At 41.4% G+C, this 17,086-nt stretch overlaps 1 protein-coding gene across 4 annotated transcripts in view; it reads right to left on the bottom strand.

Annotated features, from left to right (window-relative positions):
• MDH1B (malate dehydrogenase 1B) overlaps nucleotides 1-17,086 on the bottom strand; it is a 446,421-nt gene that overhangs the window by 20,599 nt on the left and 408,736 nt on the right. For 3 of the 4 annotated variants that reach the window (XM_044078250.1, XM_044078249.1, XM_044078248.1), the window contains one exon: nucleotides 7,113-7,167. In XM_044078250.1, coding sequence (XP_043934185.1) covers nucleotides 7,138-7,167 — 30 coding nt within the window. In that variant the 3' untranslated portion in view covers nucleotides 7,113-7,137. Of the gene's footprint in view, nucleotides 1-6,361; nucleotides 6,388-7,112; nucleotides 7,168-17,086 lie in introns of all 4 variants that reach the window. The other variant, XR_006365603.1, reaches the window with a different exon arrangement.

Below are 17,086 nucleotides of genomic sequence, written 5' to 3'. Positions count from 1 at the left end.
ACCTTTGCGAGCTCCACAGGCAGCTGAACAGTTGAATGGAGAACCATTCTCCTTCCTCAGGGCACATGCTTCAAAAATTTTTCGGCAGTCCTCTATGGTTCCATGGTCATCCCTTCAGTTATTGCATTTCATTGTCTATGCCAATAAATAAGTTTGAGGGATCTTCCCTCCATTACTTCTTTTCTATCCTAACTGATGACAGAACATGCCAAAGCTTGACTAGCCTACCTTTTTCAAGGTTATGAGTCAGTCAGCAAGATAAAATTGCTGAATGAATACAAAGTTGTGTTTACTCACATAGGAAGTAGAAAGAGTAGATTTTTTTTTTATGAAGCAGTCTATTAAGGACTGAACTTGCAAACCCCATCTTAGGTTTAGATGCCTTAGCTAAGCTATAGTACTTTGTAAACAAATAAGCAGTGGGAAAGCTTTTGTAAACATGTCCAGTGGGCCTGGTGTAGTTGTTCAAATAACCTTTGTAAACATAGAAACAGAAGACCAGGTTGTATCTGTGTCCTTCATAAATGTGGGCAATGAATCAAGTTATGGTTTACAATCAAGGTGCTCTTTTAATTCAGTGGTGCAGAATGAACCCAGGTGTCATTTTTCCCACCAAAGGAATATTTTTAACACAATAATGATTTAACTCCGGTTATATATTTCACCTTGTCAGGATTTAACAAAGTAAACAACTACTTGTTTGGCTTTTCCTTTTCTGTGAAAAAACAACAAAGATAAAGTTTTGTTGTTTGTAAAATAAAAAGATAAGTTTAGTATGAACTCTGATACCACCTTCAAGAAAAACTCAGGATTAGTATGACATGAAAGGCTATCAAAGCATTACCCCAAACTTCGCCCTGTGCCAAAGGGCATGTGACTTAGAAATCTATTTGTTTAAAACAAATGTCATGAAGAAAAGTGTCTCGCATGACAAACAATAGCATTCACAAGCTACCATAAGTGCAAGCAGTGGAAATTTTTCTGAAAGATATGAAGTCTGACATTCAAATGACTTTCATTATTTAATCACTTAAATCCGTAGTGATTTGCCAGAAGAAAAAATAAACAAATTTGATGAGGAACAGACCAAAAATATGAGGCAAAAACCTGGGCATTCTGGGAAAATCTGGACAGTAGAGAAGTATAATTGCTAGTGATCGATCTGCCAGCTAAACATTTTCTCCTTTTTTCAGAACACTATCTTTGTTTTTTCTTCCATCTGTTGTGAAATTTTGTCACAGACCACACAATATCTAGAAGTGTTAAGTTAAGCTTTTGAAAATAGAACCATTCTGTTTTGGGCAATAAAATCGGTTCTTGGTTTTAAGTTTAGGTTTGTTAACAGACTACTTAAACTAGACTAGGCTTAAAAAGGCCTTTTGGATGCATTAGCCGGATATTCTCATATGATATTGTGAATGACAGCTGTGGGGTAAGTTTGATTCAGGAATCCCATATTTGACAGCTGACAGTTTTCATTTCTGATTGTGTTTTCAGGAGAATGTGCTCCTGTTCACAACATTTTCTTGGTGGATATCTGATTCTTGATCTTATCTTGGTTAATGTGATGTCTTCTTTTACAGCTCACAAACTATGTCACTCCTATGGAACTGATCTTAAGACCTAAGGAAAAAGCCATTTGGTGTGGTCAGCAGTTTTAATAATTTTGCTGTTTTGCTGTCATTATATTTTGTGAAGCACTGTCTCTGGTGTGGGATCTTTTGGCTGCAAGTGTGACTTTTTTTATTCCAACAAACTACTTTCATTTGGGACCAGCCCTTGTTTAACTGACAGTAGCTTTGTACTGTCTCCACTTATAATATTTTGAGAAGTGTTTTCCATTATTTGATCATGTTCTGAACCTATGGTTATACAATCTGGTTCATGACTTCATTCGAATTCACCTGCTTCAGCTCATATTTCTTTGGTTTGTTTTCAATTTACATATGCAACTCTGACAAGAACTGTATTCTTTTATTTTACCTTAATTCCCATTATATTGTTTCTTGATTTTATTCTCGACCGTACACAATTGACACGATAAGAACTATAATAAAGTTGAAGTTGATGATTGTCTCCATGTTTATATATTTCTATGAGTAAATGTCCTGAACTGGCTCTGCACTCCAGTCAGCAACCCCAGTAGCCCAACCTAAGAGAGTGACATCTGTTGTGACTTTTTTCCTTGCATAGGCGGGACTGAAATGACTTTCTTTTGTTTTATAGTGTTTTATTCAGCCACCAAAGTAATGAATGGATAAAACTGAATTAAGCTTTTTACTTCCCTGTGCAAGTAATTAAATAGTTAACTGTTTTATTCCCAGTATTCCTACCGGTTCAAATGCTTTGATTTTATGTGCAAATCCCTGAAATGGACTTTAAGAGGTGATGTAAGCAGGCAGCATAAGAAAAATGAATCCTGTTAACAATACAATTCCCAAGTGAAAAAGCACCTTTGACTTTTTATGCCTTAACCTCTACATCCTAAGTCTTTTGGCCAGGAGAGGTAAATATCTTATATATTAACTGGGAAATGTGAATCATCTTGTCAATGTGTTTCATTAAAAGTTATTCTGAACAGCCTACCAGAAAAACTCATCCAAGAATGGGTAAACCTTTACTGTCAGGAATATTTTTGTAAGGTATTCATGAAGTCACTGCCTGTCCTATTAACATAGTCTGTACTAATCCTGAAAAAATCCTACTGCTTATTCCAATATCCACATTAAAATAAACATCTAGAAATGCAAGTTTGATCCCTGTTTTCAGAAAACCCAACATTTTCAGAATAATCCTCATTTTGATGGAGAGTAGCTGGAAATGAATTAAAAAATATTATTCTCCAGTGCTCAAATTTCTCAGTAGCAAAAAACATACTAAATATTAAGTAATTTTTCCCCATCAAGAGAGCAGCATCTTCTACCATCTTTGTGCATATGTTTTACATTTTCCACAAATTAATCCAAAAAGGCCTTGGACAAAAACAGCCACACAATATACCAGGTCTGAAAAAAATGTAAAGAGTCTATGTTGATTGGTTGAAGGACCAAAGTGTTGAAATCTATATGGTCAAGACCATATGAGACAATTTGGTTTATCAAACCAAAAAATAAACCTCTGTGGCACCAAAGAACTAAATACCGTCAGTTGAAACAGGATACATTTATTAACCACACTTTTAAAATAATAAGATAAGTGCTTTTGTCCACATTTGTGAACTTCATCATTTTTTTAAATAATCAGATAAGTGCTTTTGTCCACATGTGTATACTTCATCAGATAAAAACAGATGAAGTTCACAAATGTGAACAAAAGCACTTCTCTGATTATTTTAAAAGAGTGGTTAATAAGTGTATCCTGTTTCAACTGATGGTATTCAGTTCTATGACATGGCAGAGGTTTAGTTTTTGGTTTATCTTTTCGTTGGAGCAGTTTCTGGTTCATTAGTTAAATTTGGTTTGTCAAACCATTCTGAGATTGCGATACAGTAGGGATTGGAATTTTCCCTTTTCACCACTGTAGCATAATATTGAAGTTGGTATAAATAATCAGCAGGGGGTGCTGGGGACCCTGCACCCCATGAAAAGATTTGTTTGTGTTGTTGGCTAGTACTTTATGGATGAATGTCACTTTTTTGATTAACTGCTTTGTCAGCCATGTTGGTCATGATGATATGGGTTTCAACAATGTGTTTTTTAAATAAACTGATGTAGATTCAAATGAATATATATCTAAGCACCTTCACTACTCATCCAGCGAAAGCTATGCAGAATTTTTGTGGAGGAAGTCAGGTGACTAACTCCTAGAGAATATGCAGGCCACTGAAAAAGAAAGTTGTGTTCTCTTTCTTCATCTGGACCTTGGGAAGTATTGTCATATTTCAAATTCAAAAGGATTTGCCTTTTGGGCAAAAGAGATCACAATAAGATTGCACTTTAAGTGTCTTTCTTGTTCTTGTGCTGGAGAAAAAAAGCCTGCTCATGTTAGCATTAAAGAAAATGTCTTAGTTTGCTTCAGAAAAAAAATATATGTCAAACAAAGAGAGAGAAAGATTCAAATGAGAAGCTTTGAGATTTAGTTTAAGAATTATAATACAAATATAGGTCCTAAACCTGATAGACTTCTTTGAAACAGTCACCAAAGCCATAGACAAGGGTAAGGTGGTTCACACAGCCTATCTAGATCTTGCCAAGGCTTTCGACACTATCCCCCACTCTGGAATTACAGATAAACTCACTAAACTAGGTATAAATCCCTATGTCACAAGATGGGTTGCCAACTGGCTCACTGACAGAACCCACACTGTGAAAGTAGCAGACTCCAAATCCAACTTCAGACCAGTGAAAAGTGGAGTACCACAGGGTTCAGTCCTGGGTCCTCTCCTGTTTGGTATCTACTTCTCTGAAGTACAGGCTAACACAGAAGGTCTTTGGCTAATGAAGTTTGCAGATGACTGCAAACTAGGAGCCATAATCGAAACTCCTAATGATGTGGACATCCTAAAAAAGGGCCTCACTGAGACAGATGCCTGGTGTCAAAGCCATGACCTCAAGCTCAATGCCAAAAAGTGCATTGTCATCCCCTTTGGTAAAAACTCTGTACTCACGAACTACAACATAGGTGGTAGTATACTTAACACTGAAAGTGTGATAAGAGACCTTGGGACACAGGTGGACAGTAGTCTCTACTTTGATAATCACATCGCCACAGTAGTCAGGAAATCCTTCTACATGGCACACCTCATCACAAAAGGTTTCTCATCCAGAAAAAAAGAGGTCATTGTTCCCCTCTACTCATCACTCATTAGACCCATTATAGAGTACAACGTCCCTTTTGGTATGTACCTCACAAGACATCTACAACAACTAGAAAGGCTGCAGAAATGCCTCACAAAGAGGATTATCGGCCTCAAACAGATGCCCTACATAGGCCGTCTCAAAAACTCCAGCTTTACTCCGTTGCATATCACCTACTCAGGGGTGATCTCTGCCTAGCATACAAAGCTATGTCAAACCCAGAGCTGTTGGACATGCTCCACTTAATGAAATCTTAATCCCTCCGAGCTACACGTTCTAGGAACCTAAACCTTGTCACCACAATAAACAGAACATGCCAGAGGGATAGATTCCTGTCCCAGAGACTTCTCATACTCTGGCATAAACTACCTATCTATATCAAACAAAGCTCCTCATTAGCACTCTTCAAGAAAAATCTTGATGATTGGATGGAAAATAGGAAATTCACCCCGGGGATCACCTCTGTGGCTCTGCTCGACAGTGGCACAGGAAAATAATTTTCTTGGGTGGCAAAAGCCAGGGTACCTTTGTGGCTGGGCTTGTATAGGCCCCAAGGCTGATAGCCTAGTACATACCTATGAACCTATAAAACACATACTTGAAGAACATATCAGAACTTAATTATTTGGAAAATGGTTACCTTGTTTTTGACATCTGCTCTGGCAGTAAACAGATTAGATGAAATCAGCCATACCACTCTTTAACATTATTAGAGAATAGTTCATAGATTAAATCAGCCATACCACTCTTTAACATTCTTAGAGAATAGTTAATTGAAAAAGACAAAGATAAAGGTTTTACAAATTATATTGTTTAAGATATGCAAAAACCTGTTCAGCAAAAACTAAATAGGGCAGATAACATTATTTTGCATTTTAGTATATTTCTGGAGTCCTTTACATGATGTACAAAACTAAAGCTCCAAGTTTCTGAAGGCCAGTACAAGGATTGAACTAACAGGGAACAGAAATACTTTAAAAATTCCCTTGCCTCACTGCACCACAATCCCATACAAAGGGCTGCTGTCTTGCTCATACAAGTGATTACTGTTTCAGGCTGTTACTATATATACATATATATATACATATATATATATATATATATATATATATATATATATATATATATATACATATATAAATATATATATATATATATATATATATATATATATATATATATGTGTGTGTGTGTGTGTGAGTGTGTGTAGGGAGAGAGAGAGATTTCAGGTTCTGCTCTTAATGGGCCTGTAAGGGAATCAATTTTGATGACTGCAATTTTGATGACCTGAGGATAGGAAAAGTTGTCCCTGCCATGGAATGACTTAACACACACAGACGCGCGCACACACACACACACACACACACACACACACACACACACACACACACACACACACACACACACACATATACAGAGAATGTGTGCGTGTGTGACTGATACGTATATGCACACACAAATACACATACACACTTATATATATATATATATATATACATACATACATACGCATGCAACAAACATAAACATGATTCTTGCACTGATAACCTTGAAAAGATAATTACCTTGGTGAATTGATTCCACGCTGAAGCTTTAGAAGACAGTAACAATTTCAAAGACAAATACAACTTTTTTAAGACAACCTTGTAAAATGTATAATATAAATAATATATGTATATAGATAAATATAAATAATCTGGCTGACGCAATTTAAGTTAACCTTTTTTTCTTTCAATAAAAAATGTACAAGGCTTTATATAACTATGAAGATATTTTACTAAAAGCTCCAGTACATATATATATTAAAATGCAGCTCAACAACATACCAAGATAAAATGTATCAAATTTAAATACATTACATTCAGCCAGTGCTAAATGAAGCTGAGCTGAGGGGGAAAAAAAACTTCAAGCAAAATATAAAAGGGGCTTCATCTCATGAAGACATTAACAGCTGGCAACTTATTTGCATAGGCCCTCTGTGTTTGTATTTGTGTTTAATGTGTCTCTTACAACTTCGCAGCCACATTTAAGAAGTCTTAGCCACTTGAATGACTTTAGCAAGGCAGATCCCACAGGAAACAATTACTATATTAATAGAAATAAATGAAAACTATCTGGCTATCGGGCTGCAAACAGAATAAATATTCTGATCGAAGATCAGCAGGTGAAGATTCAATAACTGCTTAAAGACATCCTGTTGGAAATTGGATTGCTGTTGCTGTTTAGATACTACAGAGATTCCTGTGTTCTGGCTGCAGATGTAATATCACAATACACTGAGAGTTTCTGACATTAAACAGTAAGAAAGACTTTTACCTGACAGATCAGGAACTGGGAATGATTAGCAGTCCTTCAATGCAGCATCCTTTTCCTAGAAAAGAACAGGTTATATAACTTTCAACAAAATAGTCAAAAGCTTTAACAAATATATACTTATAATCTTATATTTATATATCATAAATATATATGTAGCCAAATGAACAGCTTTGTTTTTCTGTGGCAGTGTCACTGCTGCAGTTTGCAGTGCATCCTGTTTCCCAACTGCACTGGAGCTGAGACAGTGTGCAGTACATTCTGGTGCAGTGCAGCTGATACAATGTGCAGTGTGGCTCTCTATCAGAAATGAAAAATCCAGTAATTGTCTAAACATTTCAAAAAATAAAGTGCAATTCCAGTAAAACCAAGAAATTTTGTGACTGTTACACCCTTGAAATGTTCTTCCCCTGCAACTTTCCTCACAACCCTGTTACTTTTTCATAGTAATTCCTTGACTGCTGTACTTCAAAGTAAGGAATACTGTGAGATACCACAATTTCATGATCAGCATATGGACTCCTATTTGCACTGAAATTCTCACTTTTCCAAACAGCTGCAGTTAGGATCCTCACACTTTCAGTGGGCACCCTGTTTCTCTGTAGCAGTGACACTGCTGGAGTGTACAGGCCTTCCTGTTACAGTGGAACTGTTGCAGTTTGCAGTGCATCCTGTTTCACTGCAGTAGTGCAGCTGCTACAGTTAGCAGTGCATCCTGTTTTCCTGCTCTAGCACAGCTGCTACAGTTTGTAGTACATCCTGCTTTCCTGTTCTAGGGCAGCTACTACAGTTTGCACTACATCCCATTTTCTTGCTCTAGCATAGCTGCAACAGTTTGTAGTACATCCTGTTTTCCTGCTCTAGCACAGCTGCTACAGTTTGTAGTACATCCTGTTTTCCTGCTCTAGCACAGCTGTTACAGTTTGTAGTACATCCTGTTTTCCTGCTCTAGCACAGCTACTACAGTTTTTAGTACATCCTGTTTTCCTGCTCTAGCACAGCTGCTACAGTTTATAGTACATCCTGTTTTCCTGCTCTAGCACAACTACTAATAGAACATCCTGTTCCTGCTCTAGCACAGTTGCTACAGTTTGAAGTACATCCTGTTTTTCTGCTCTAGTGCAGCTGCTACAGTCTGTAGTACATCCTGTTTTCCTGCTCTAGCGCAGCTGCTACAGTTTGTAGTACATCCTGTTTTCCTGCTCTAGTGCAGCTGCTACAGTTTGCAGTACATCCTGTTTCTTTGTAACAGTGGGACTGCTGACGTGTGCTATGTATCCTCTTTTCCTGCTGGTGATGCTGTAGTGTATGGCATATCTTGTTTTTCTGTAGCAGTGCAACTGCTACAGTGTGCAGTGTATTTTAAATTCCTGCAACAAGAGATACTACAGCGTGATGTGATATGTCTTGTTTTCCTGCCACAGAGCATCTGTTGCAGCATACACAGTGCTTTAGGTTGAGAATCGAGAACTTTTCAGAGCCTTACTCTCTTTTATCACTGATGACTCTCTTTATAACTGAATACCAAGTCACATCATATAATTAGAAGTTATGTACCTACCATAACGTTCCATGTTAGTTGTCTTCTTCTCGCCTTCTTTCTTGCTGGATGGGTTCGGAGCCGAACCTCGGCTCCGACTCGGCCACTCTAAAAGCTCGAGAGCTACTTCCACTGGCTCGAGGCTCCCTTATATCCCACAATGCTAGGCGGTAACTCCTCAGATCTCGTTTGAAAGCTAGGCCAAGCAGGAAAAAACTCCATATCATGGAGAAGGTAACCCACCTCTATAAGGCTGAGTGTGAGGTGTCCTAAACCTAACAGAGGCATATATAGAGGTGGTAGCATGGGAAAAAGATAAAGAGGTCACAAGACAATCTCCTCTAGGTCTGTCCAGGCTAGGGGGATGGAGGGTGGGATGCAAGAAAGAAGGCGAGAAGAAGACAACTAACATGGAACGTTATGGTAGGTACATAACTTCTAAATGTTAAGTTGTCTATCTCGCCTTCATTCTTGCTGGATGGGACCGCGTCCCTAGCACCTTGTCCCGGGTGGCCTATCGGAACAGACTCTTGAGTACAGTAGAACCAAAGTTGGCTCGGCCTCTAGAGGCTAAGTCCAACTTATAATGAGATATGGAGGTATGGGGAGAAGCCCAAGTAGCTGCAGAACAAATCGAATCAATAGGCAGTCTGTCTTGAAAAGCTATAGATGCAGCTAAAGCTCTAGTCAAATGAGCCTTGGGTTTGGATGGCAGCTGTTGATGTCTGATCTCATAAACAAGGGTAATCAATGAAGTAAGCCATCTAGAGAGAGACACCTTAGAAACTGGAAGGCCCATTCTACCTTCTGCATAGGACACAAACAGTTGATCGGATTTCCTGGATTGTTTGGTCCTGTCTAAATAGTACCTAAGTTGGCGATGAATGTCCAAGCAGTGTAATCTCTGTTCTGATCTGTTCGAATAGTTAGGGAAGAAAACTGGAAGATCAATGGTTTGATTCAAATTTGCTGGTGAAGCTACCTTAGGCAAAAGGGCGGGTTAGTGCGTAAAGATACCCTCTCCTTATGAAACAATAGATAAGGGGTCACTACACAGAGCATGGAGTTCAGAGACTCTTGAGCTGAAGTGATAGCTACCAGAAAGAGTGTTTTCCAAGATAGTAACTTCATTGAGCATGAAGCGGGTTCAAAGGGGAAAGAATTAAGGGCCAGAACCAAGTTGAGATCCCATTGAGGAGGAGGATCCCTGATAGGTGGTTTGAGGAGAAAAACTCCCTTTAGAAAAGCTTTGCAGAGCTTGTGAGACATAATGGAAGACTCTGAGACACCGACATGAAAGTTCGATATAGCCGCCAATTGAACCTTGATGGTGGACGGAGACAAACCTGAGTGGAAAAGTTTGGCTAGAAAATCCAAAACAGACTGAATAGAAGCAGTGAAAGGATCTATATCCTTTGACTGTGCCCAACAGGAAAAACGTTTCCACTTACTATTATAAATCTTCCGAGTGGAGGATTTATGAGAGGCTATCAAAATATCGCAAATTGAGTGAGATATTAGAGGAAGCCTGGCTAAAGTTGGAATTGGAGGAACCACGCTGTGAGGTTCAGAGAAGGGAGGGAGCGGTGCAACTGACCCAACTGATGGGTCAGGAGGTCTGGAACTGGGTCCAGATGCCAGGGTTGCTCCAACAGATAATGGTGAAGAAATGGGAACCAAACCTGTTGAGGCCAGTAAGGGGCAATGAGGATCATGGAAGCTTTCTGAGCAATGGCTTTCTGAATTAGTTGAGATATCAGTGGGAAGGGTGGAAAGGCATACAGAAGTCCCCAGGGCCAATTGTGGACTAGAGCATCTCTGCTGGGGTGGTCTGGTTGGGGAAAGAGGGTGAAGAAATCGTCGCACTTGCTGTTTTGGGGAGTAGCAAAAAGGTCGCAGCAAGGCCGGCCCCACTTTTGAAAAACTTTCTCCAACACTGAATTCTTCAGAGACCACTTGTGAGGCATGAGAATAGCTCTGCTCAATTTGTCCGCAATCACATTGGACTTCCCGGGAATGTGTGTTGCTAACAGAAACCGCTGAGATGAAATCGCCCATTGCCACAGTCTGAGTGCCTCTCGACATAGGGGGTAAGATCTGGTTCCGCCTTGTTTGTTGATGTACCACACTACAGACATATTGTCTGTCTGAATTGCTATAGTTCCCTTGGGAAGAGAGTCTTGTAAGGCTTGCAATGCTAGAAGCACTGCTCTCATCTCTAGGACATTTATGTGCAAGTGGCACTCGAAAGGTTGCCACATGCCTTGGATCGTCCTGCCCTGGTAATGCCCCCCCACCCGATCAGGGAGGCATCCGTTATCACTGTAGCAACCGGAGGGGAAGGAACAAAAGGTCTCCCTAGGAAAAGTTGGGGAGATGTGATCCACCAAGAGAGATGATTCTTGCACGATTGTGTTATCCGAATAGGATGGGACATTGGAAGTCGTTGGAAAGACCATTGTTTGAAGAGCATCCATTGTAAGATTCTCATATGGAAGCGAGCTAATGGTAGAAGAGGGATGGCCGCCGCCATTATCCCTAAGACCTTCAGGATCAGTCTGGCTTTGACTTTGTTGCTATGCAAGACAAGAGAGACTTGTCTGTGTATGTCTGCTCTTCTCTGCTCTGTGAGTCTGGCTGACATGTTGACTGTGTCTAGATTTGCGCCTATGAAGGTAATAACACGACAAGGCGATAAGACAGAATTTTCGTAATTTATTGAAATGCCTAGTGTTTGACATGTGTGTAAGGTGTAGTCTCTGGCAAGAAGGAGAAGATGCTTGGTGGGGTCTGTTAGGAGCCAATCATCTAAATATGGAAACACCTGGAATCCTTGTTGTCCCAGCCGAGAGGCGACCACTGCCATGCATTTGGTAAACACTCGGGGGGCTGTAGTGAGACCAAAGGGCAAGGCCCTGAACTGAAAATGACTGGTTCCCAGCCTGAAGCAGAGAAATCTCCTGGAGCGTCGGTTCATTCTGATGTGATAGTACACATCTTGGAGATCTATAGAGCACATCCAGTTGTCCCGCCCCAGAAGGGGCAGGATGGACTGCAGCGTGACCATCCGAAATTTTGTTTTCTTGACAAACTTGTTCAAGTTGCTGAGATCCAAAATAGGTCTCCAGTCCCCTGTTTTCTTTGGAACCAAAAAGAATTTGGAGTAGATTCCGGATCCTTGTTGGTCTGCTGTAACTGGTTGAATAGCTCTTTTTGCTAGCAGCTTTGAAATTTCTAATGCCGCTTGCTCCCTTTGACTGGGTGGAACGTCTGGAAGGGATTTTCCGGACTGCTTTGGAATGCGAAAGAAAGGGATTTTGTAGCCTTCGGAAATGATAGACTGTACCCATTTGTCTTGAGTAAGGGAAAGCCAGGCTTCTGAGTACAGAGATAATCTTCCCCCGACTGCCTCCGAAGGTGGACAGTCGGGCAACACCTCAGGGATGCTGAAAGGGCTTGTCAGAGAAGGATTCTCGACTGCCCTGATTCTGCGGGCCCCCTCTGCCTCTAGGACGGTGTCTGTTATTATTGTTCCCCCCTCTGCCTCTAGGGGGAAACAGACTCTGTGCATCAGGCGAAACTCCTAGTGGTTGTTTGCGGAACCACATCTTTCCCCCCTTCTGGCCCTTGGGGTAAGGCCTAGAAGGAGTAGAAAAATGGACTCCGATGGCAGAGAGAGTCTTGCCATCAGTCTCGCACCTAGTCAGGGTTTCCTTCACTTGAGGACCAAAGAGGGATGATCCATCAAAAGGGGAGTTAGTGAAGGACGCCTTGAAAGGGTCCGCAAAGTTACACAGCCGCATCCAGGCATGCCGACGTAACGCCACACCTGTACCTGCCGCTCTACTCGCCCCATCCGCCACGTATGAAAGAAGGCGCATGGAGGAGTTAGCTATTGAGTTGAGGGTCGCTAGCTGAGAGTTCATCCTATCCTGAAAACCCGCAGCTGTTGGATCCTTTAACATTTCACTCGCTTCCTTGAGCAAATCCCTCTGGAGATGAGTGAAATGACACAGGTAATTCAGCGAGCGCATAGAAAAGGTCGCTGACAAGAACATCCGCTTACCGTACCTGTCCATAGTCCTAGACTCCTTGTTAGGAGGATGAACAGGCACTGAAGGATCAGCAAGCTCCTTCTTGGTGGCTGCAGCCACCACCATAATATCAACAGAGATGCCTTTGGTCAAGAATTCTTTGTCTTTGGGGGCAGTGATAAAGTTTGATGGTCTCCTGGGGGTGGGTTCCACTGAGTCAGGAGCCGTCCAAACCTTCCTCGCCACCACTTCCATGAGGGGGTCAAAGGGAGGGAACACCCAGGAGGTGGAAGGGCGAGAGCCAAACATCTCAAGATACACTGATTCATCCTCTGAAGGGTTGAGGGCTGGCCAAGTCCCCCTCTGTTTTAAGATTTCGAGGATGTCTGCGAATGAGACATCTTCAGAGGGGGAACGAGGGGAACCTTCAGAATCCTCTAAATCAGTGTCAGAGGTGACAGACTCGGGGGAGTCGATGTGCTTCCTCTTGCACTGCCTCTTCCTAGGGGGCTCTCCTACCGGGTCAGGAGAGGCCTCGGAAGAGGAGGAGATCCCCACTGGGGATACTTGAGGAGCTGGCTCTCTACGATCCAGGATGAGGGAGTGAGAAGAAATCACCGCAGGCACCGTGGAGGGAGGGGCAGATGGAGTCGACTGTGGAGTTGAACCAGGTTCCAACACGCTCCTCATGACCTCGAAGGCACCCCTGTCAGGCAGAACCAGAGGTCTCCGCTCCGAAAAGCTGAAAACCTCCCTCAGCACCGACAGTGATGGCTCCGAGGTCGATGTCGGAGCCGAACTCACCAGCGCCGAAGCACCGAGAGGGAGAGTGGGGTCAGACAAGGGTCTGATGCCACTCGCCCCCTCGGAGCCGACGAGGGAAGTCCGGCACCGAGATTCTTCCAAAGAAGACATCGGAGCAGACGACAGCACTGAAGACAAAGGTATCGGTTCCGACGCACCCACAGACTTGGGTCCGAGCTGCCCCGGCTCCGAACTCAAGAGAGTCAGAGGAGGAACATTCTGAGTGACAGGATTAGCCATCGACTGTTGAGTCGGGCTCTGAAGCATCTGGGCCAGTGCCTCGGACTTCAGAAGTTGACTCACTACCCTCTGAAGGTCATGATCTGACAGTCTCGACGACCTAGAGGAGTGAGATCTATGGCTCCGTTCAGACAACAATGGAGATGCTGGAGCCGAATGAACAGAGCCGATAGATGGTGACCTGGACCTCTTTCTAGAAGTCGGTTCCGATAGCCTTATCGGAGCTGACTCAGCAGTGACTACCTCGGCTCCGGCCGGAGCCGAGGGAACAGTGGGAACATGTGTTCGAGAATCATCGGCTCCAGCAGGAGCCGATGTTCAAACAGGTTTCGAAGCCCCCGAAGACGACTCAGATACAGGAGCCGATGGTCTGGTAGGCTTGGAGGGTTTCCCCGAAGATTGAGTCGGGGGACCCTCAGGATTCAATAAGCCCCTTAAAATAAGCTTATTTTTTCACTCCTGCAGGACTCTAGGACTGAAACCATGGCAAACAGCGCATGAGTCCTGCAGGTGCAAAGGTCCCAGGCAGTATACACAAGAAGTGTGACCGTCTGTCAGAGACATCTTCTGACAGCACGAGTCACAATTCTTAAAGCCTGAGACCTTCGATTCTTTAGACATTTCTAAAGAAGATAATGTAATCACTCACACTCACACACACACAGATTACACTAAATGAAATTAAACTAGTTAAACTAAATTAAACTAAATAATCCCTACAGAAAACACAATCACTCCAACTACTAGGAAGGGAGGGACAGGGCCAAAAGGCCTAAGGGAAGAACTTGAAAGTTCTTGGAAAAAAAAGGGGAGAATTTGCAAGGGAATGTTAAAGAAACTACCTAAATAAGTAAATAATACAAAAAAAACTAACTTAAAGGGGGTCTATCTTAGTTAACTTTGTTTTTAAAGTAACTAACCTGAAGAGCCGGTTGGAAGAGCACCTTGATTGCTATAGCGGCAAACGAGATCTGAGGAGTTACCGCCTAGCATTGTGGGATATAGGGGAGCCTCGAGCCGGTGGAACTAGCTCTCGAGCTTTTAGAGTGGCCGAGTTGGAGCCGAGGTTCGGCTCCGAACCCATCCAGCAAGAATGAAGGCGAGATAGACAACTTAACATCTTATGTTGCCCCCAGACTTTAAGCGCCAAGAACTAATCCCGAGCAGAGAGTATTTCAACAGTTTTAGGATAAGTTCTTGCAGCACTGAAGAAACAGTAAAGGGTCACTGATTATTTTGCCCATCCATGTGGGAATATATCTGTCCTCTTCTTTTTATAATGTGTTTAGATATATATATATATATATATATATATATATATATATATATATATATATATATATCTTGGTCGACAGCTCATTTGGCTGACAACCAGTATTCAAGGCACTTAACAGGGATTTGCCCCCCTCCCCAATGTTGTGTGACGCTGGAGTGGATATATATATATAGTTGGGGGGGTCCCACCTATTTTCATTTAAAATGTGTAGTTTTTCTTGTATTTTCATGCTTTTAAACGAAAATAGGTGGGGGGCTTCACCCCCCTCACCACCCAGTGTGGGGGCCTCTGCCCCCCACCCCCAACTATATATAACAACTCCAGGGTCGCACAACATTGGGGAGGGGGCAAATCCCTGTTAAATGCCTTGAATACTGGTTGTCGACCAAATGAGCTGTCGACCAAATGAATTTCGATCAAATGGTCTGTCGATCATATGAAGTAATGAAGTAGACCCATATATAATATATATATATATATATATATATATATATATATATATATATATATATATATATATATATATATATATATATATATATATATATATATATATATATATATATATATACCTACAGAATCTCGAATGCCTGAAAACCCAAATGTCATATGGTCGAGACCATATGATCGAGTTTTCAGAAGCTTGAAATTCTGAACGGAGATCTGCATACAGCGCATAATGAAAGATTTCCCTTTCCCTCACTGTAGTGCGATCTCGGAGTTGGTATATTTAAGTAGTGGGGGTGTGGGGCATGCAGGCTTGCTCCCCTGCAGAGATCTTTTATTCATTTTTTTTTGTTGGATTAAATTCAAGGTTTTGAGCTTCTGAAAACTCGATCACATGGTCTTGACCATATGATATTCGGGTTTTCAGACATTTGAGATTCTGAAGGGAATATATATATATATATATATATATATATATATATATATATATATATATATGTATATATATATATATATATACACACACACACACACACACACACACACACACACACACACATTATATAATGCTGGTGTTGTGACATAATCTTTTACATGACTATGACAGCATATTCTCATTACATTTAAGGGAAAGCATCTCTCGTGTATGGCATTCTACTATACACCTGTCTGCAGTTGTCATAGCAGGGCATTGTAAACCCCTCTTCTTTCCATATCAGCAGCCTCTGGATATCTCATCCCAAACATGAGCCTGTTAACAGCAGTGTGACGGATAATGCATAATAACCTGTTTTAAGGTATATAAAGTCATATGTTGGAAAAATGCCAGATTATTACAGATTAATATACTCTAGCACCTACACATTGTATCATTTATCATTGCATTGCATCACTGGAATGAGTTCAGACAACAAGAATAACAATTCAGATAATTCAAAGAAGGTATTATTATTATTGATTCCTATCTCATGCTTGGCTGCCAGTGCCTACAAGCTTAAACAAAATGCTGGCATTGATATACAACTTTGCATTAACCAGCTCTCTGTGAACCCAACTACTCTACCCATCTCTGCCTTATGGCACTCTTGGGACTCTGATGGGAACTTAGGTGGCAGGAGTGCACCAAATATGGTACCCTCACAACAGGACAATTGCCTCTTGTTGCAATCCACTGTTCAACTAATGGACAGTGATGACTGAGATTCATTCTTACACCTGTTTACCACAGATCTGGGCCACTTCTTGACTACTTCATGTGGTACAGGTTTTCATATGAGCAGCTGAATGGTGCAAATAAAAAGCCATATACACAGGTCAGTGAAAGATCAGTGTCCCATTATTCCACCAACATTTGCCTATTGTGTGACGCTGAGCAAGTCATTAACCTGACAGAGCTGCCAAGTTGCCACTGAAAAGTTCACTTCTGTTCAGTGTGTTTATCCAATAAACAAATTAGGAAAGCGAAGCAAAACAGAATGACCCATTGGTGTCATTTAAACATTGCAGCTGGCATTCTTCATCCTCAACCCACCCCAACTTACTCTCTGTCTGTTTACCTCCAAGAGAAGAGTCTAACACCCCTATTCCACATTCCAAATGCCACCCACAGCCCTCTTTCATTTTATGTTTAACTCTT

The sequence above is a fragment of the Protopterus annectens genome, chromosome 7.part0 (assembly GCF_019279795.1).
Source record: "Protopterus annectens isolate FY-2018-M chromosome 7.part0, PAN1.0, whole genome shotgun sequence".
Taxonomy (NCBI): Eukaryota; Metazoa; Chordata; order Ceratodontiformes; family Protopteridae; genus Protopterus; species Protopterus annectens.
The sequence above is the reverse complement of the archived record's forward strand: the minus strand, read 5'-3'. Positions and strand labels throughout refer to the sequence as shown.